At 47.0% G+C, this 19,818-nt stretch overlaps 1 protein-coding gene across 1 annotated transcript in view; it reads left to right on the forward strand.

The window, feature by feature from the left end:
* Positions 1 to 19,818, forward strand: part of ass1 (argininosuccinate synthase 1) — a 176,963-nt gene that overhangs the window by 57,965 nt on the left and 99,180 nt on the right. Inside the window, exons 7-8 of the mRNA XM_041193714.1 lie at positions 9,254 to 9,324; positions 9,671 to 9,701. Of these exons, the coding sequence (XP_041049648.1) occupies positions 9,254 to 9,324; positions 9,671 to 9,701 (102 nt within the window). The remainder of the gene's footprint in view (positions 1 to 9,253; positions 9,325 to 9,670; positions 9,702 to 19,818) is intronic.

A 19,818-nucleotide genomic window follows, 5' to 3' on the forward strand; every position in this document is an offset into this window, starting at 1 on the left:
ACAGCACTGTGGGTGTACCTATACCACATGGACTGCAGCAATTCAAGAAGCAGCTCACCACCAACTTCTCAGGGTAATTAGGGTTGGGCAATAAATGCTGGCCTAGCCAGCGTTGCCCACATCCCGTAAATGACTAAAAAAAAAATCTTTTCATGCAAGAGAAGCTGGCTCACAACAGCAAGGAGGTCCCAGACCAGGTTTGGAGTGGCCCACATCAGGCCTCTCATTCATTTTGAGGAGAATGCCATCGCGCTGACTGGTGAGGACACGGACCATGCCTGTGGCAACGGTGAGGTCAGTGGCGATCACGCACATGAGGATCCTGCACCACTTCATCCCTCTCTCAATGCAACAGTGAGTGCTCTCTCTCTCCTGCTTTTGACTCTGCTGCCATGCAGTATTTATCTCTACTTTGGCTCACAGGGAGCTCTGTCAAGCGACCGACAACCTCAGCCAGCCAGTCCCTCAGCTCATTCTAGGTCCTCACCTCCAGCCAAGAGGAAACCTCCTCCATTGAAGGGCTGGAAATAAGCAACCTGGAAGATCCAATACAGAGCTTACCCATACCCTCCACCAGTGCAGAGACACAGACCTTTGTGGTACCTAGATCTAGAGAAGGTTTGGGTTCACAATCTGGTGATCACCGCATGAATATGTGTTCACAGCAGGAGGAGGCAGGTTCAGCCAGGCTCTCTGGCACTCAGGTCTGCTGAGGAAGAGGCATCTATGAGGTCTGAATCAGATGATGAGTCTCTGGATTTGGCCCTCCAGCTCATCGTGGAGAGTCAGCAGAGGGCAGGGGAACAACGCACAGAGCTGTTGGAAGCCCTCAACAGAGTGGCACACAAGTCAGAGGAGTCCTCCAGCTCTCCAATGAAGTGGTGCCTACATGTGCATGTATGGAGGTCCCCATCAGAAGGATGGCGAACGCCATGGAGAACTTGGTTCAGCAGAAAACAGGGAAGTGCACCCAAACCTGCACTCCATCAAGGTGAGTTCCTGCAGCGGCAACGCAATAGGGAAACTGGGCACCTCAATTTCATCCCAGGTGCTCCTTCCCCTCAAGGAGTCAGGCTGGGAACCTTGGGCACCTGAAGGGAGGAGGAGCAGCAGCTGGACACCCCCTGGTTCATCCACTCAGGAATCTTAGAGGCTGTCCGCTGCTTCCAAGCCCCCTTTGCTTGTGACCCCCTCAACTTCGTCCTTTGTCACTGCAGAGGTAGAAGCTGGCCTACAGCAGTACAGCCAAAGCAAGCCGGAGCCCTCAAGGCCTCACTTCTCCAGAGGATATATGCCGAAGTTATCAGAAGCAGCAAGGCCAACTATTGCACCGGCTGCCTTCATCCCTCCTGTGGGTGTCAGGGCAGCACCTAGAAGAAGTGGTAGGCCTAGAAATGTTAAGAATTTCTGATCATAAGTGGTTGCACGGGTGAGCATATTTTGTCACTTTATAATCTGAAAATATTTTCACTTTCACTGAATAACATGTAAGGGTGTCGTTCAGCTTCGTTTACAGGCTTCGCAAGTCCTCCCCCTGCTTGTCCCCCTGCCCCACTGGCAGTTCAGTTGCACATAACCAAAACGTGAGTGATTCTGGAGGGAGAAGTGTGTGTGTGTGGCAGGGCCTTTTGGAGCCTCGTGCAAGCACTCTCCCACATACATAGATCCTTCATCCATCACACTATTCTCAATGTCCCAAGCATTTTTAATGCTGCCTGCTGGGGTTCTCTTTCAATTGTCGATCTGAGCTGACCCGCAAATCTGCCCACCCACTGGGTGTGCTCCCATGCAGCACCTGTGCCCATTCAGCACTAGACTCCGCTCACTTTCAATTTGAGGAAAATGGCAGTTGTCAGGTTTCTGCTCTGCTCCCCTGTCATTTCCCAGTCATCCACGTCCTTTCCCCTATCACTGTTGTATCCCCACCCCTGGCATCCCCCCCCCCCCCCACCATCCCCTACCAACCAGAACCAGATTCCAGTCGGGCCTTACTTTGCGTCCCATTAGCGGAATGCAAATCGGGTTCACGCTGACCTCCAGTAGGATTGTCATTCCGCACTGGCAAACACCATCGGATGATCCCACTGTGCTTTCATGTCAGTGTGAAACTGATTTTTGGCCTTCTCGCCATATTGTTACGCCAACCCCCTCCCCCCACCCCCCCACCCCCACACCCGCCATGAGGTCCAGAAAATTCCAGCCGTAGATAGATTAAGTGAGTGGATAAAAACTTGGTAGATGAGAGTGTAATGTGGGAAAATGTGAGGTTATCCACTTTTGCAGGAGGTATAGAAAAGCAGCATATTATTCAAATGGAGAGAGTGCAGAATGCTGTGATACAGAGTGATCTGGTTGTCCTGGTACATGAATTACACAAATTTAGAGTGCCAGTACAGCAAGTACATGAGAGTACAAATTGAATGTTGGCCTTTATTGCAAAGAGCATGGATATAAAAGTAAGAAAGTCTCGCTACAGCTGTATGGGCATTGCTGAGACCACATCATGAGTACCAGGCTGATTTTTATGCAGCCTCTCATGGTTGGAACCATGGTGGACAGGCCCACTTAATCATGGGAGAGGTCCCACGTTGGTCTCCTGGTGGTGGGAAACCACCCCCCCCCCCCCCCAAATATGTCAGAGGGATAAAGGAACTGATGTGGGATTCCTGGTTGCTGGTGGCAGGATGTCAATTCTGCTCATCAAGGAGACAATTGACGCCCATTATCCCTGAGCCACTGTAATTTAGTGGTGGCTCAGGAATTAAATGGAGGCCTCAAGGATCTCCCACATCCTCAGAAGGCTGCTTAGCAAATTCTGCTGGGTTTGCCACTGGAATCCTAGGAGGGGATCCCACATTGTCAGGCACTTTGTTTCCGATTGAGGGACCTGGCATCGGGCAGGGAGTTGGCCGCTGAAATCCATCCCCTTGCCTTTGGCTCTGGCCCCGCTCATGACCCTCATCCTACCTTCAATCACTTGTGGCCTCTCCGCGATCCTGGGCCTCAGATGGGTGCAATGCTACCAGCAGCCACCACTTTGGCTGGCGCTGATGATAATGATGAGCTACTGGCCTCTGATTGGTCAGCAGCTCTTGGCAGGCAGGACTTCTGCCACCGGCGGCCTCAATTGCCATGTAGGCCTGATGGAAGCCAATTAAGTGCCTGAAGGCTACTTGATTCCCTTGGATCTCCCCCTCCGAATTTATGGGGACTCCCCCGTGGTTTTCTGACTGGTGGGTGGGACACCTGTCGCCCCAACAAAATCCTAGCCAACAGTGTGCAGTTTTGACCTCCTTACTCAAGGAGAGATATACTTGCATTGGAAGTGGTTCAGAGAGGTTCACTAGGCTGATTCCTGGGATGAAGATGTTGTCTTATGAGGAAAGGATGAGTGGGTTGACCCGACAGTTATTGGAGTTTAGAAGAAATGATCTTAGTGAAACTATTAAAATTCTGAGGTGGGATTGATAGGGGAGATGCTGAGAGGATGTTTCCCCTCATGGGGATATCTAGAACTAAGGGCACAGTTTAAAAATAAGGGGTGTTTAATTTAAAACTGAGGTGAGGAGAATTTTGTTCTCTGTGGGTTGTTATTCTTTGGAATTCCTTTTCACAGAGAGCAGTGGAGGCTGGAGTCATTGAATATATTCATGGCTGGGTTAGATAGATTTTTGATCAAAATGGGAAAGGGACAGCAGGCAGGAAAGTGGAGTTATTGACAGAATCAGATTAGCTATGATCTTGTTGAGTGGTGGAACAGGCTCGAGTTGCCAAGTGGACTAATTCTGCTCCTATTTCTTCTGTTCTTATGTACCCCTTTTACTTTGGACAATAAAGGAGTAATATTCTAAATATCTTCTGATGGAAAGAAACCATACTTGCCACCAGTGCCTATTGGAAAATTATGGGTGCATTCATTTACTTCAGGGATGGAAAATCACAAGGAGTGCCACTTTGTGGATCCCTATTCTGAATACCCCTAGTATTGATTGTAGTGTTGCTAGCACAGATGAGGTAAACATAGAAATGGCTGTATGATGTCAGTGGTGCAACGGAACAACTTACTGATGATGCCAGAGTTACTTAATTACAGTGGAGTAGTAGGCATGTTCAGATAGATTTATAGCCTGCTAACAGTGAAAAATTGAAAGCTGTATTCTCTTAATGTTTTAATCTGTGAAGTTCAGGTGAATGCATTATACAGATCAGTGAAAAATTCAAGTCTGAATTATGATTTAAGAAGTCTGCAGAAACAAAATCAAATAACAAAATCAGATCACACTATCCTTGAAAGTAATAAAATTCATTCTTGGAGTACAATGAATTTATGCCAATGAAATGAATGGCAGATGTATTACATGTGATTTCCTGATATGTAGGAGAAGCACACAAATTAAAAGGACTGGATTTTATCCTGAGCAATAGTTTGAGACTTGCACTTGCCTGTAATTTGGGCTATTGCATGGCAAGTTATTGTTGGCCAGTGATCCAAAGAGGGCAGTGCCTTCTACAGGGCCTGTGGGACCTGTGTGAGCAGGACAAGCAACTTTGTCTCTCCTTAAACAACCGGATTAAAAAATTATTGCTGAAAGTGCAGAGTCTGAATGAGCAATTGTCAATTGGAATAATGTATTCAATGTCAATCAAGCACAGAAGTTAGGGAGGGAAAGAAAAATTGGAATAAGAGAGAGTTGAGAGACGAAGGAAAAGTTAAAAATATTCTAAAAATCTCGAACAATAATTAAAATCCAAAGAACCAAGATTCCACACTTATAAAAGTTAATTTTCAAAGCCAGAGAGATTATGTGTTCCCAGCATTTACAGTTTTTATTTCAACTTTAGACAGTTTTTATCTGCCAACCAGCTTACAAATTTTATTAAATTCACTTTTTAATTTGCACTTAACCCTTATAATAATTGATGTGTGCTCTAACTAGTACTTTTGTGAAACGAAAATAGGTGACTGTTGCACAGAAAAAATTATGAATGCTAAACAGTAGACCCAAACACATGCAGAGCTTGTCATTTGACTAAATTTTCCCATTAACTGAAACATAATTAAAATGTGCAAATTTTTTTTGTAAAAAACTTATTTTTCAAATAAAGAACTTTAATATCTATAGTGTCTTGTTTCTCTCTGGAATGTCACAAAGCATTTCACTTACAATGAATTAATTCTGAAGTACGGACACTAGTTATATAGACAAATGTGTGAGGAAATAGAGAATTTAACTTAATTTGGGAATACAAATTCTGGGCCTTTTAAAATCCTGAATTCACGTACTCAAATACATTTACAAAAATGCAGTGCTTTCTATTCTATTTCTAACCTTAATTATAATTTCCAGTTTGATTTATTTGTGGCCTTCTTTTGACATGTAAAATACCAATGGAGTTTATGAAGAGTTTAACACTTACAGGTCACAATAATCCCCGTCGTTTATAAAAATGAAATAAATGAAAATCACAAGAATTGCATTTTGCCATTTTAAATAAGCAAAAGTGGGTGGAAGCAACTGCTAACAGTCTTTGCCCCAGACTGTGTCCATATTAGACCTGAGACCACCGCTTTTGGGCTGCACCCTGTGCTAATGATAACAGCCCATTGAAGCTAAAAGGCATTCAATGAAAAAACAACCTCTTGAAACCTAATGAACCATTCAATGGCTTGGTTGCTCAAGCATTAACAATTGCTCCATCTTCTTGTGACATGAGGAAGACACTTTGTAACAGTGGGTAACCTGTTGACACCACTCAGGGCTGATGCAAAACTGCTTGGGGGGGGGTGCGATATCAGGCCAGGTAAAAGCATCAAGTAAATAGCTACTAATTTAACATTTATTGTTGAGGAACAATAATACACAGCTGCACTTGTCCAGCTACAACTCATTAGCCATTAATGACCTTATCTTTTCATGTTTATTCTAGAACAAATCTATAGGATATTACTGACAGCGGCAGTTTATTATAGGAGTGAGTTCATGAGTGCAAACGACCCATAACGGCAAGTGAGTTATGCAGTCTTTCAAACTAGTGAGATCTACTGAAGCTTAAATCACAAGGCACTCCTGTATTCCTTTGGTGCTGTCAAATCCATAGTCTTCATGCAGTCAAAGGAGCTCCCTGGTGTAAATCACACATCCTATGTTGTTCTGGTAGCAGCAAAATTTCATTTACATGAGTCTCCAGACATGTGTTTTGGGTAAGAGTGCCAGTTTTAGGAATGCGAACATGGACATCCAGTGAAAGGACTTTGCTGTCCTCTGATCTGAACTAAACTGATTTGAGGGAAAAAAATAGTATGAACTGTGAGCCTTTCCAGTTTTAAGTGTAGGGGAGAGAAATAACTTTTCTACTGTAAATGCACCTCTTAAAAGCAGAGCATTCCCTGATGTCTGCTATCAGATTGCTTCTGTGTTATTTGTCCAAGATTGTTCTATTTCATTTCTGTACTGCTATGAAGTATCATTTTCTGCCTGCAATGATGTAGGAGTCCTGAACTTGACAATCAAGACATCTGGTGAATGAATGGGCTTTTGAAAATTTCTGTCAGACGACTATTTTCAAAACATGGAAAAAGTAAACTAATTTTGCAGGTCAGAGATGTGTTCTGCAAGGCAACTAATCTCATCCCTTTGTGGATCTACTTTGCAGTTTTCCCTTTTTAGAAATATATATCTCTAACCACCCTAGGGAGTAAGATCATTGCACCACTGCTATATTCTACAAGTACCAAGTAGTGGAAACATTCATGTGACCGTTCATAACTTGTACCTTCTCATACCCATGCCTAAAAATGACCATTTCCTAAGAGGACTGTGGATCTCATCCACTGACTATAGGCTTCAGCTATGAAGTAGTTTTGGAATCCAGATAGACTAAGTGCAGAACTCTGATATGATTTGGCTGAATGTGGAAATTTAGATGCACCAAAAATTAATTATGGGTTTTAAAATGGATATATTTATCCAATTTAGAATTCAGAAACTTGAAATTAGGATCCAGAAATTTCAAATTCAGCTTTGGACCTGAAGTTCCTCTTGAGCAGTGTTAATTTTCTTATCTGAATGTTGATGTAACAAGGTAAAATAAACCTTTGCTCACTGGGTAAATAGTGTGTAATACGCTGAACTGTATAGACTAGATGCTCCCAAATATGATACCTTGTTCCCTGCCAAGTAAGGCAATCTTAGGTGGGAAAGCTGTATTATTTTCTAATCTCTGCTGTAACCATTATGCCATGGGCTCCTCTGCATAGCGGGTTAGAAAATAAAACCGATGCCTGTCCTCCCTGGTTGAAATGATAGGTGACATTAGTAGACCAGAAAGGATATAATTCTTAATTGCCAGAAGGCAACAATCAAATCATTTTCCAGAAGCAGCTCTTTGGCTTATGAATAAACATTTTATTTACTAAATTTGATGATTTTTTTTCACAAAAAAGTAAACTTACAGCCTTTCATAGAATATTTAGGGTGGAAATGTTTCAGCTTTAACAGGGTACAGAATTATAATTGACTTTCTATTTTTAACAAACTTTTCAAAAGTACCTAAGTAGTAAAGTTTACTTTTTGAAATTTAGTGCTTTTGGAAGGAAGGGCCTCTTTTGGTAGATTTTATTTTTGATTTGATTTGTATGACTCTGAAAATAGGAAAAAAATGAAGTAACTTTTTCACTTCAGTGCCGGGCTTATGAATAGTATCAATTTTTTGAGCAGTGTCTGAATATTATTCACCACTGGAGCTTGTTTCATGTGAAAGGTTCCACACTAAAGCTTTCTTTCCGTCTGCCTTAGTAGCTGGTGGCATTTCTGCAAGACTGAGTTTCGAGAGCTGATGGCCCTGGTCACCAGGGGTACTGCTCTGTCGCGGTGATTAGAGATAATTGGGGCCAAAGTAATGAATTACTTCATAATGTTGTTTGTTATCTATGCTTCAATGTATTGTGTGTGATCTGAAGGAGGAGCCTCGCAGTGGGAGGTTGGGAAATCGTATCAGTTCACAAGAATAGATACTCATCTTCTCTGCATCATGTCTTTATTTCATCTTCTTCTCCTGCCTATAATCCTTCCCTCCTGCCCTCCCCCACACTCACACCCGCACCCCCCCCACCACCATCATCCTTGTAAACAGATGTTGATTGTCTCTTAGGAACTTAAATTATCCTTACATTTGTCTAAAACTGACTAGAAAGTACTAGAAATATTAAATAATTCAGTTGAAGATTCCTCTTTAACGCACTGATCACACATTAAGTTCCCCTGTGTAATCTTTTGTTCAGTCTTGGAGCTTGTCTATAATTCGTAGATCATTTCTTACTAGTTTGTTCTCAGCACAGCAGTGAACCTTGAGGGGAAATTGATGAGCAGTGTGTGGCTTTTAAAGCAAGACTTAATTTGACAGCTGGAAATGCCGAACAATTAGTCAAAACTACAAAAAAATAGTAGCCTAATCAGTTTGGGCGGTTAGAGTTCTACAAAGTGCTGGAAGGTGGGGAAAGAAGTAACTAGGTGCCATAAAGACAATGTCAAACTGATGTGCACACTAACTGCAATGTATTTGTATAATAAGGAATTCAGGAGAAATTCCTTTATCCAGAGTGTGGTTAGAATTTAGAACTTGCTACCTGGTGGAGAGGGTGAGGTGAATAGCATAGATGCATTTAACGGGAAGCTTCATAAGTACATGAGGGAGAAAGGAATAGAAAGCTATGTAGATGGGATTAGATGAAATAGGGTGGGAGGAGATTGGTGTGGATCATAAACACTGGCACAGATCACTTGGTTTGAATAACCTGTTTTTGTGCTGTAAGTTCCGTATAATAGTAATTTTCTTTTTGTGGGTTGAGATGGTATCCTCAGGACAGCAGTGGTACTCTAAAATGAGCAGCAGTAAGGGTTGGTATATAATGTGGAGAGTACAGAAATGGTGCAAAACCTCAAAATGATTGCTTTGCATTGTACTCATTTGGGGGTAATTTTTGGTTGAAATGACACTGCAATGTTAGCAGCAAAACTAAAATGTTTTTAGTTCCTCTGCTTTTTTAATGAAGACACCAATATTATTTAAAAGGAGATACATCTGAACTTTTCTTTCCCTATGAACACTTTCTCCATCTTCTACTGAGTTATAGAAACATTGTGAGGCACACACATTTTATTGTAAAAAATGTTACTTGCACTTAGCAGGACTGTACAGTGGATGTTGATTTAAGATTTCCCAAATGATCTTTGATTTTCTTTTTTGACAATAGGCAAATGGCATTCCTGTTCCTGTCACTCCCAAAAGCCCTTGGAGTATGGATGCTAACATCATGCATATCAGGTAAGAAGCTGAGCGTTGAATGGTGAAGTGAAAAATTGGGGCTTCACAGTACGTCCATCTATATCTGAAAAAGAAAGTGCAATTGTGAAGACCCTTTGTCAGGACCTGTCTGATGATGGACTTTCCTGAACATGCAACAAATTCTTTTCTTTTTCAAACATTGACAGACCAGCTGTGTATTTTCAACAATTTTCTGTTCTTTCCAGATTTCCAGCATTCTTTTAATTTTAATCTCTACTGAGTAAGGCGCTTGTTTCAAATACTTGCCATCTCAATATAGTGTGGTTCTTTTATGGTAAATAATCTTGTTGTTTATTTCTTTGTTTTATTTTATATTTTCCCACAGCTACGAGTCTGGGATCCTGGAAAACCCCAAGGTAATATTTCATGACTTTGAAATACCCTCAAATATGCTATTAAGCTTATAATGTGTTATGTGTGTGACCCATAATTTGAAATTTCATGGGGGTAGGGGGAATGGCAAGGCCAAGCCCTAGTAGTATTATCATCTGTGTTTTAAAGCTTTTTATTGCTGTTGAGATCAATGGGGAGGGAAACATTCTATGTGACATTATACAATACAATGTCACATTGAAACAATAAAGAAGCAATTAGACAGATGAGCCACATTCACAGAGGAGCGCTTCAAAGTTGGCAGCTTGCAGCAGTGGTTTCTCTCAATGTGAAAAGTAGGGTCTTGTTTGATCGAAGGTCATGAACTAATACAATTTTCGAAGCAGTAGCAGCCAATAGACTGGCTTTTCCATTGCCATTAGCCATTTTCATGTCTTCACTACAGGCTTTTATCTGGTTTTACTAGCATGTTTACTCATTTATATCAGAGAGGGGGAAGCAACTGATGGATTGTATACAATCTGGAGGAAAAGACAATTTGCTTTAATGAAACTTTGCTTGAAAAATTTACAACGTTAAATCTGACCTCAAATGAAATAACATAACGTGTTGTCTTTTGATCATTAAACATTTAAGGATAGTTTTTACATCCTGATCTGCGTGATGCACTTTGTGGATCTGTAAAGCCACACTTCAAAAATTAATGGGAAAGCAATTGGTTTAAGAAGTGTGTTTGTGTGTATATGCATATGCGCAATCTGGAATTTGTTGCAGGACATGAATGCATCTGAGTTGAGGTGATGAGGCAAAGCACAGGAGTGAAGCTCGAATGGTTTAACGTCATCCCAACCTTGAGGTGTTTTATTGCCTTAAAACACATCAGACTGCAATAGTTTCTAATATAGGGAAAATTGCTGATTCTTTTTTTGCTGGTGACAGTTGTCAGGCTTCTTTTGTGCAGTGTGATTTGATGAAAGGGTGTATCAGTGTTTATTTTACTGACTTTAATTATTGGTGATATGAAAGCACCCATATTGCAATATAATGAAGTTTCACTTTGAAAGTAGTCTTATAATTTCTTTGTCTACTATTTTAGCAGAAGCATTAACCCATTAATGGATTTCAGGATACTATCATGATAGAGATCAACTAGTTGAGCTAAAGGTAGACTACTGGACTCTCAAAGCAGGCCTGAGTTGATTACCACCCTCAATTGATACCTGACTTTGGTTCAGTCATTCAGAAGAGGCTATCAAATAGGCAATAAAGGTCCCACATCCAGTAAATGTCCCACATCCAATCCATATACTGTACCTTGTTAGATAATCTCAGCCTGGTAGCAGTAGGAACACTATAAAGCTAACCTTGAAATTTCTGGCTTAGGTTAAGGAGCTGAAATCAACCAAAATTCCTGTTTTGGAAAAACCTTGGTCTTTGGAGGTGGAAGTATAACCATCTTGGACCAGCGTTTGGTTCATCTATGATGTTTCCTGTGCCTACAGACAAATAACATCTAAGAAAATGGATGCATAGAGTTATAAGAGGGTGACTGATACCCATGGAAATATAACCCTAGGAGGAGTCAAGAGTTTTAGGTGGGGAAGAGGAAAATGGCATCATAATCCTATCCTCACCTGATAGCCATTTCCTTCAATAGCCTTTGGGATGGGAGAGCAGATTTTTTCCCCCTGTCCCCTCCCTGGCTGAATGATGTGGCTGCCCTGTCATGACAGCACAGATGGGAGATTGACACCCACGGAATGACATTAATTTCTGTTTGACAAAATGATTCACAAGCATTATTAAACAAGGGTGTAAATTGGAAGATGCTGTGTCTCTTTGAATTAAGTGCCATCAAGTGAACACAGGGTAACATAAAGGCCTAGGGCTGGATTTTCACCGAGTCAAGATGACTCGGGGTGGGGGGGGGGGGCTTTAAAAATGGCAACCGGGACGTAATTCTGGGCTTCTCCACTCCATTCCTGTGGCTTCTGATTTTCAGGAGTGTCTTTTAAAGGTGCTGGCTGGTTTGTGTGCGAGCCCACACCCTACACTCCCAGCCTGGTGGCTCCATTTCAGGGATAGGCATGTCCTAGTCCTCCACAATTTTCATGGTGTCAGGCAAACCTTTCAAAGAGCTGTGGTTCATGCCCAACAAAGGCGTTGTGAGCCATAGTCTGCACGAGGGGACCTTTTGAAAGGTAAGTTCAAAAGGTCCTCCTCATGCCCCCCCACCCCCCACACCAAGCCTCATTAAGCATTCTTGGCTGAGAGCCCAGAAATCATGTAACCTGTTGAAACACCTGAACCCCAGGGAAAAAATTACTCGATTGACAGCTCTGGCTCTCTGATCTAAGCTGTCGATTTCACAATGTTTATCTACACAAGACATAGCAGAAACTGCAAGCACTTAAAACCTCTTAATACTTTAAAGGGGCTGTATGATTGACACTTTTATTTGGCTGTAGTAAAGGGAAGTTTCTTTTTTAAGAAAGTGGAACATTATTAGTGACTTTTTTGAAGCTTTTTTACACATCCTACTGACAGTATAGGGTTCATTGGTTCTGTACAGTGTATGGTGGGTGAATGGGTTGGAAGTGCTATAGCTTGGCATGGGGGAATGAGGGATCATTGGGGCTCTTTAGGGGGCAGACCCTGGCATGGGGGATGAAGGGCTGTAGTGGTTGGGGGGCATGCCTTGGCATGGGAGCATGAGGACATGCAGGTACATAGGGGGTAGGTTGATGGCAAAACTTGGCATGGGGAAATTGAGGGGCCACATGGAGTATGTGGGGCTTACATTGGCATGGGGAATAAGGGACCTTAGGGTGGCATGAGGTGGTATGGATGGACATGGGGGGTGTGTGAGGGCTGGAGGTTGAAGGCCCTTTCCCTGTTTTTATTATAATTGGGACAGAGTCCTGTAGTACTGCGGTGGGCCTATTAAGCAGCCGGTCTTGGCACCTGACAGACCCTCTGGCTGCCTCCAAACTTTTTCCTGGATCGGTCGACCTGACTGCAGCCTGCATCTGCACAGCCTTCACCCACAGTGAAAATCTGTCCTTGCGGGTGCTTTCTCCGGAGGCTGGTGGACAAAGCCAGGAATTTCCTGACTCCCACTATCTACCTGAAGGATGAAAATCCAGCCCTACATCACAGAAACAGGCCATTTGGCCCAAATGGCCTATGCCGGTGTTCATTGTCCATACAAGCCTTCACACACCGTTTTCGTCAAGCCTTATCATCATGTATTTACCTTTCTTCCTAATTTGCTTCTCTAGCTTCCCCTTAAATCAAGGGTGGGGAACCCCCGGCTTGAGGGCTGGATCCACCCTGTTGCTCTTTTTTCATCCGGCCTGCAATGAGATTTCAAAATCCAGCCGCCCCGAGGCCTGGACTCTGGGGAGAGAGTGAGGCCCGAGATCCAGGAGCAGGAGCGCAGAGTGGGAGAGAGAGAGAGATAGAATGGCAAAGAGAGAGAGAGAGACAGAGTGGCAGAGAGAGAGAGACAGAGTGGCAAAGAGAGAGATAGAGACAGAGCGGGATCGAGAGAGACAGAGGCAGAGTGGGAGAGAGAGAGAGAGGCAGTGAGAAAGAGAGTAATAGAGAGAGGCAGAGTGTGATGGAGAGAGAGGCAGAGTTGGAGAGGGAGAGAGGCAGAGTGTGAAGGAGAGAGAGACATAGTATAAAGGAGAGAGAGGCAGAGTGGGAGAGTGAGAGAGGCAGAGTGGGAGAGTGAGAGAGGCAGAGTGGGAGAGAGGGAGAGAGAGTGGGAGAGAGGGAGGGAGAGTGGGGGGAGAGAGAGAGTGGTGGGAGAGAGAGAGTGGGAGGAGAGAGAGAGTGGGAGAGAGAGGAAAAGAGAGTGGGAGAGGGAGTGGGAGAGAGAGAAAGTAGGAGAGAGGGAGAGTGGGAGAGAGAGACACACAGTGGGAAAGAGAGACAATGGGAGAGAGAGAGAGGGAGAGTGGGGAGAGATGGAGAGTGGGGAGAGAGGGAGAGTGAGGAGAGAGGGAGAGTGGGGAGAGAGGGAGAGAGTGGGGAGAGAGAGGGAGAGTGGGGAGAGAGAGAGTGGGGAGAGAGAGAGAGAGTGGGAGGGAGAGAGAGAGAGAGTGGGAGGGAGAGAGAGAGAGAGTGGGAGGGAGAGAGAGAGAGTGGGAGGGAGAGAGAGAGAGAGTGGCAGAGGGAGAGAGAGAGTGGGAGAGAGAGTGTGGGAGAGCGAGAGAGAGTGGGAGAGGGAGAGACAGAGTGGGGGAGAGAAACAGTGGAAGAGAGAGAGGGAAAGTGGGAGAGGGAGAGAGTGTGGGAGAGGGAGTGGGAGGGAGAGAGAGTAGGAGAGAGAGTGGGGGAGAAAGAGAGAGAGTGAGAGTGGGGGAGAAAGAGAGAGTGAGTGGGAGAGAGAGTGGGAGAGAGAGGGAGAGTAGGAGCAAGAGAGATAGCGTGGGAGAGGGAGTGAGAGCATGGGAGAGGGGAGAGAGAGAGAGCATGGGAGAGGGAGAGAGAGTGGGAGAGAAGAGAGTGGGGGAGAAAGAGTGGGTAAGGAGAGAGAGTGTTGGAGTGAGAGAGGAAGTGTTGGAGAGAGAGTGGGAGAGAGAGAGGAAGTGGGGGAAAAAGAATGGGTAAAGAGAGAGAGTGTTGGAGTGAGAGAAAGAGAGAGAGAGTGGGATAGAGAGAGAGTTGGGGGAGAAAGAGTTGGTAAGGAGAGAGAGTGTTGGAGTGAAAGAGGAAAAGTGAGAGAGAGAGAGATAGAGAGAGTGGGAGAGAGAGAGTGGGGGAGAAAGGGAGAGAGAGAGACAGTGGGGGAGTGTGGGAGCGAGAGAGACAGAGTGTGGGAGCGAGAGAGACAGAGTGTGTGGGGGAGAGGGAGAGTGTGTGGGGGGAGAGGGAGAGTGTGTGGGAGAGGGAGAGGGAGAGAGTGGGAGAGGGAGAGAGAGTAGGAGAGGGAGAGGGAGATGGAGAGAGAGTGGGAGAGGGAAAGGGAGAGAGAGTGGGAGAGGGAGAGAGAGTGGGAGAGAAGAGAGTAGGAGAGAGAGTGGGGGAGAAAGAGTGGGTAAGGAGAGAGAGTGTTGAAGTGAGAGAGGAAGTGTTGGACAGAGAGTGGGAGAGGGAGAGGAAGTGGGGGAGAAAGAGTGGGTAAAGAGAGAGAGCGTTGGAGTGAGAGAGAGAGAGAGTTGGAGAGAGAGAGAGTTGGGGGAGAAAAAGTGGGTAAGGAGAGAGAGTGTTGGAGTGAAAGAGGAAAAGTGAGAGAGATAGAGAGAATGGGAGGGAGAGAGTGGGGGAGAAAGGGAGTGGGTAAGGAGAGAGAGTGTTGGAGTGAGAGAGACAGAGTGGGAGAGAGAGAGAGTGGGGGAGAAAGAGAGAGAGAGACAGTGGGGGAGTGTGGGAGCGAGAGAGACAGAGTGTGGGAGCGAGAGAGACAGAGTGTGTGGGGGAGAGGGAGAGTGTGTGGGAGAGGGAGAGGGAGAGTATGTGGGGGGAGAGGGAGAGTGTGTGGGGGGAGAGGGAGAGTATGTAGGGGGAGAGGGAGAGTATGTGGGGGGAGAGGGAGAGTGTGTGGGAGAGGGAGAGTGAGTGGGAGAGGGAGAGAGAGTAGGAGAGGGAGAGAGTAGGAGTGGGAGAGGGAGAGAGAGTGGGAGAGGGAGAGTGTGTGGGGGGAGAGGGATAGAGTGTGGGAGAGGGAGAGAGTGTGGGAGAGAGTGGGGCAGAAAGAGAGTGGGTAAGGAGAGAGAGTGTTGGAGTGAGAGAGAGAGTGTTGGAGTGAGAGAGAGATCAGCAGAGAGATAGAAAGAGAGAGAGGGGGAGAGAGAGAGAGAGAGGGAGAGATTGTGGTAGAGGGAGAGATTGTGGTAGAGGGAGAGATTGGGAGAGGGAGATAAAGTGACAGAGTGGGGCAGAGAGCGAGAGAGAGACAGAGTGGGAGAGAGAGAGGGAAAGTGGCAGAGGGAGAGAGAGTGGGGAAGAGAGAGAGTGTGAGAGAGAGGGAGTGTGGGAGAGAGAGAGGGAGTGTGGGAGAGAGAGTATGGGAGAGGGAGAGAGAGAGTGGGAGGGAAAAAGAGAGACAGTGGGAGAGGGAGAGACAGTGGGAGAGGGAGAGAGTGTGGGAGAGGGAGTGGGAGGGAGAGAGAGTAAGAGAGAGTGGGGGAGAAAGAGAGAGAGGGTGTTTGGAGAGAGAGAGAGTGGGGAGAAAGAGAGAGAGGGGGAGAGTGATAGAGTGGGAGAGAGAGAGTGGGAGAGAGAGAGTGGGAGAGACAGAGTGGGAGAGAGAGACAGAGTGGGAGAGAGAGAGACAGAGTGGGAGGGAGAGAGAGAGACAGAGTGGGAGGGAGAGAGAGGGACAGAGTGGGAGAGAGAGAGAGACAGAGTGGGAGAGAGAGAGAGCGACAGTGGGAGAGAGAGAGAGCGACAGTGGGAGAGAGGAAGACAATGTGAGAGAGAGGGACAGAATGGGGGAGAAAGAGAGAGAGTGGGAGAAGGAGAGAGAGTGGGAGAGTGCTAGAGTGGGAGAGAGAGTGGGAGAGAGAGAGTGGGAGAGAGAGAGAGCGACAGAGTGGAAGGGAGAGAGAGAGACAGAGTGGGAGGGAGAGAGAGAGACAGAGTGGGAGGGAGAGAGAGACAGAGTGGGAGGGAGAGAGAGACAGAGTGGGAGGGAGAGAGAGCGACACTGGGAGAGAGAGAGAGAGCGACAGTGGGAGAGAGAGAGAGCGACAGTGGGGGAGAGAGAGAGAGAGAGAGTGGGAGAGAGGGAGACAGTGGGAGAGAGAGGGACAGAGTGGGGGAGAAAGAGAGAGCGGGAGAAAGAGAGAGAGTGGGAGAGAGAGAGTGGGAGAGTGGGAGAGAGAGAGAGTGGGAGAGAGAGAGTGGGAGAGAGAGTGGGTGAGAGAGAGTGGGAGAGAGAGTGGGTGAGAGAGAGTGGGAGAGAGAGAGTGTGGGGGAGAGAGAGAGTGGGAGAGAGAGAGAGTGGGAGAGAGAGAGAGTGGGAGAGAGAGAGTGGGAGAGAGAGAGTGGGAGAGAGAGAGTGGGAGAGAGAGAAATGGGAGTGGGAGAGGGAGAGAGTGGGAGAGGGAGAGAGAGAGTGGGAGAGGGAGAGACAGAGTCGGGGAGAGAGTGAGAGAGACAGGGTGGGAGAGAGAGACAGTGGAAGAGAGAGAGGGAAAGTGGGAGAGGGAGAGAGAGTGGGGGAGAAAGAGAGAGAGAGGGAGAGTGGGGGAGAAAGAGAGAGAGTGGGGGAGAGAGAGAGAGTGCAGGAGAGAGAGACAGTGGGAGAGAGAGGGAGAGTGTTGGAGTGAGAGAGTGAGTGTTGGAGTGAGAGAGAGCGAGAGAGAGCAGGAGAGAGAGAGAGAGCAAAAGAGAGAGCGGGAGAGAGAGCAGGAGAGAGAGAGCGGGAGAGAGAGAGTGGGAGAGAGACTCGGAGAGAGAGGGAGAGAGGGAGACAGTGGGAGAGAGAGAGGGAGACAGTGGGAGAGAGAGATAGTCGGAGAGAGACTGTGGGAGAGAGAGAGAGATAGAGTGGGAGTTGGAGGGGAGAGAGAGAGAGAGTGGGAGAGGGAGAGATGGGAGTGTGAGAGGGAGAGATGGAGTGGGAGCGGGGGAGAGTGGGAGAGAGAGAGTGTCAGTGGGAGAGAGAGAGAGAGTGAGAGAGAGAGAGAGAGTGTGGGAGAGGGAGGGAGAGAGTGGGAGAGGGAGAGACTGAGTGGGGGAGAGAGTGAGAGAGAGAGAGGGAGAGAGTGTGGGAGAGGGAGTGTGAGGGAGAGAGAGTAGGAGAGAGGGAAGGTGGGAGAGAAAGAGAGAGAGAGGGAGAGTGGGGGAGAAAGAGAGAGAGAGTGGGAGAGAGAGAGACAGTGGGAGAGAGAGGGAGAGTAGGAGCAAGAGAGATAATGTGGGAGAGGGAGAGAGAGCATGGGAGAGGGGAGAGAGAGAGAGCATGGGAGAGGGAGAGAGAGTGGGAGAGAAGAGAGTAGGAGAGAGAGTGGGGGAGAAAGAGTGGGTAAGGAGAGTGAGTGTTGGAATGAGAGAGGAAGCGTTGGAGAGACAGTGGGGGAGAGAGAGACAGTGGGAGAGAGAGCATGGGAGAGGGGGGAGAGAGAGTGATAGCATGGGAGAGGGGGTAGAGAGAGAGAGAGCATGGGAGAGGGAGAGAGAGTGGGAGAGAAGAGTAGGAGAGAGAGAGGGAGAAGGAGTGGTTAAGGGGAGAGACTGTTGGAGTGAGAGGAAGTGTTGGAGAGAGAGTGGGAGAGAGAGTGGGGGAGAAAGAGTAGTTAAAGAAAGAGAGCGTTGGAGTGAGAGAGAATGGGAGAGAGACTGGGGGAGAAAGAGTGAGCAAGGAGAGAGAGTGTTGGAGTGAAAGATGAAGTGAGAGAGAGAGTGGGAGAGCGTGGGGGAGAAAGGGAGTAGGTAAGGAGAGAGAGTGTTGGAGTGAGAGAGAGAGAGTGAGAGAGAGAGTAGGAGAGAGTGGGAGAGAGAGAGTGGGAGACAGAGTGGGAGAGAGAGAGACAGTCGGGGAGAGAGTGGCAGAGAGAGAGAGACAGAGTGGAAGCGAGAGATACAGAATGTGGGAGAGGGTGAGTGTCTGGGGGGGAGAGGGAGAGTGTGTGGGGGAGAGGGAGAGAATGTGAGAGAGGGAGATAGTGTGGGAGAAGGAGAGAGAGAGTAGGATAGAGAGAGTGGGGCAGAAAGTGAGTGGGTAAGGAGACAGAGTGCTGGAATGAGAGAGAGAGTGTTGGAGTGAGAGAGAGAGAGTATTGGAGTGAGAGAGAGAGAGAATATTGGAGTGAGAGAGAGAGAATATTGGAGTGAGAGAGAGAGAGTGTTGGAGTGAGAGAGAGAGTGTTGGAGTGAGAGTGAGTGTTGGAGTGAGAGAGAAAGAGAGAGCAGTAGAGAGAGAAAGAGAGAGCAGGAGAGAGAGAGAAAGAGAGAGCAGGAGAGAGAGAGAAAGAGAGCAGGAGAGAGAGAGAGCAGGAGAGAGAGAGAGAGCAGGAGAGAGAGAGAGCAGGAGAGAGAGAGACAGAGTGGGAGAGAGAGAGACAGAGTGGGAGAGAGAGAGACAGAGTGGGAGAGAGGGAGACTGTGGGAAAGAGAGAGATAGAGTGGGAGAGAGAAGGGAGAGAGAGAGAGTGGGAGAGGGAAAGAAAGAGAGTGAGAGAGGGAGAGAGAGAGAGTGGGAGAGAGAGACAGTGGGAGAGAGAGAGAGAGAGTGTGTGGGAGAGGGAGGGAGAGAGTAGGAGAGGGAGAGACTGAGTGGGGGAGAGCGTGAGAGAGAGACAGTGGAAGAGAGAGCGGGGGAGAGAGTGTGGGAGAGGGAGTGGGAGGGAGAGAGAGTAGGAGAGAGGGAAGGTGGGAGAGAAAGAGAGAGAGCGGGGGAGAGAGTGTGGGAGAGGGAGTGGGAGGGAGAGAGAGTAGGAGAGAGGGAAGGTGGGAGAGAAAGAGAGAGAGAGGGAGAGTGGGGGAGAAAGAGAGAGAGAGTGGGAGAGAGAGACAGTGGGAGAGAGAGGGAGAGTAGGAGCAAGAGAGATAACATGGGAGAGGGAAGAGAGAATGGGAGAGAAGAGAGTAGGAGAGAGTTGGGGAGAAAGAGTGGTTAAGGAGAGAGAGTGTTGGAGTGAGAGGAAGTGTTGGAGAGAGAGTGGGATAGAGAGAGAGTGGGGGAGAGAGAGACAGTGGGGGAGAGAGAGAGCGTGGGAGAGGGAGAGAGAGCATGGGAGAGGGAGAGAGAGTGGTAGAGAAGAGAGTAGGAGAGAGAGTGGGGGAGAAAGTGGTTAAGGAGAGAGACTGTTGGAGTGAGAGAGGAAGTGTTGGAGAGAGAGTGGGAGAGAGAGACTGGGGAGAAAGAGTGGGTAAGGAGAGAGAGTGTTGGAGTGAGAGAGAGAGAAAGTGAGAGAGAGGGAGAGTGGGAGAGAGAGAGTGAGAGACAGAGTGGGAGAGAGAGAGACAGTGGGGGGAGAGAGTGGGAGAGAGAGAGACAGAGTGGGAGCGAGAGATACCGATTGTGGGAGAGGGAGAGTGTCTGGGGGGGAGAGTGAGAGTGTCTGGGGGGGAGAGGGAGAGAGTGTGGGAGAGGGTGAGAGTGTGGGAGAAGGAGAGAGAAAGTAGGATAGATAGAGTGGGACAGAAAGAGAGTGGGTAAGGAGAGAGAGTGTTGGAGTGAGA

This window comes from Carcharodon carcharias, chromosome 8, assembly GCF_017639515.1.
Source record: "Carcharodon carcharias isolate sCarCar2 chromosome 8, sCarCar2.pri, whole genome shotgun sequence".
Lineage (NCBI taxonomy): Eukaryota > Metazoa > Chordata > Chondrichthyes > Lamniformes > Lamnidae > Carcharodon > Carcharodon carcharias.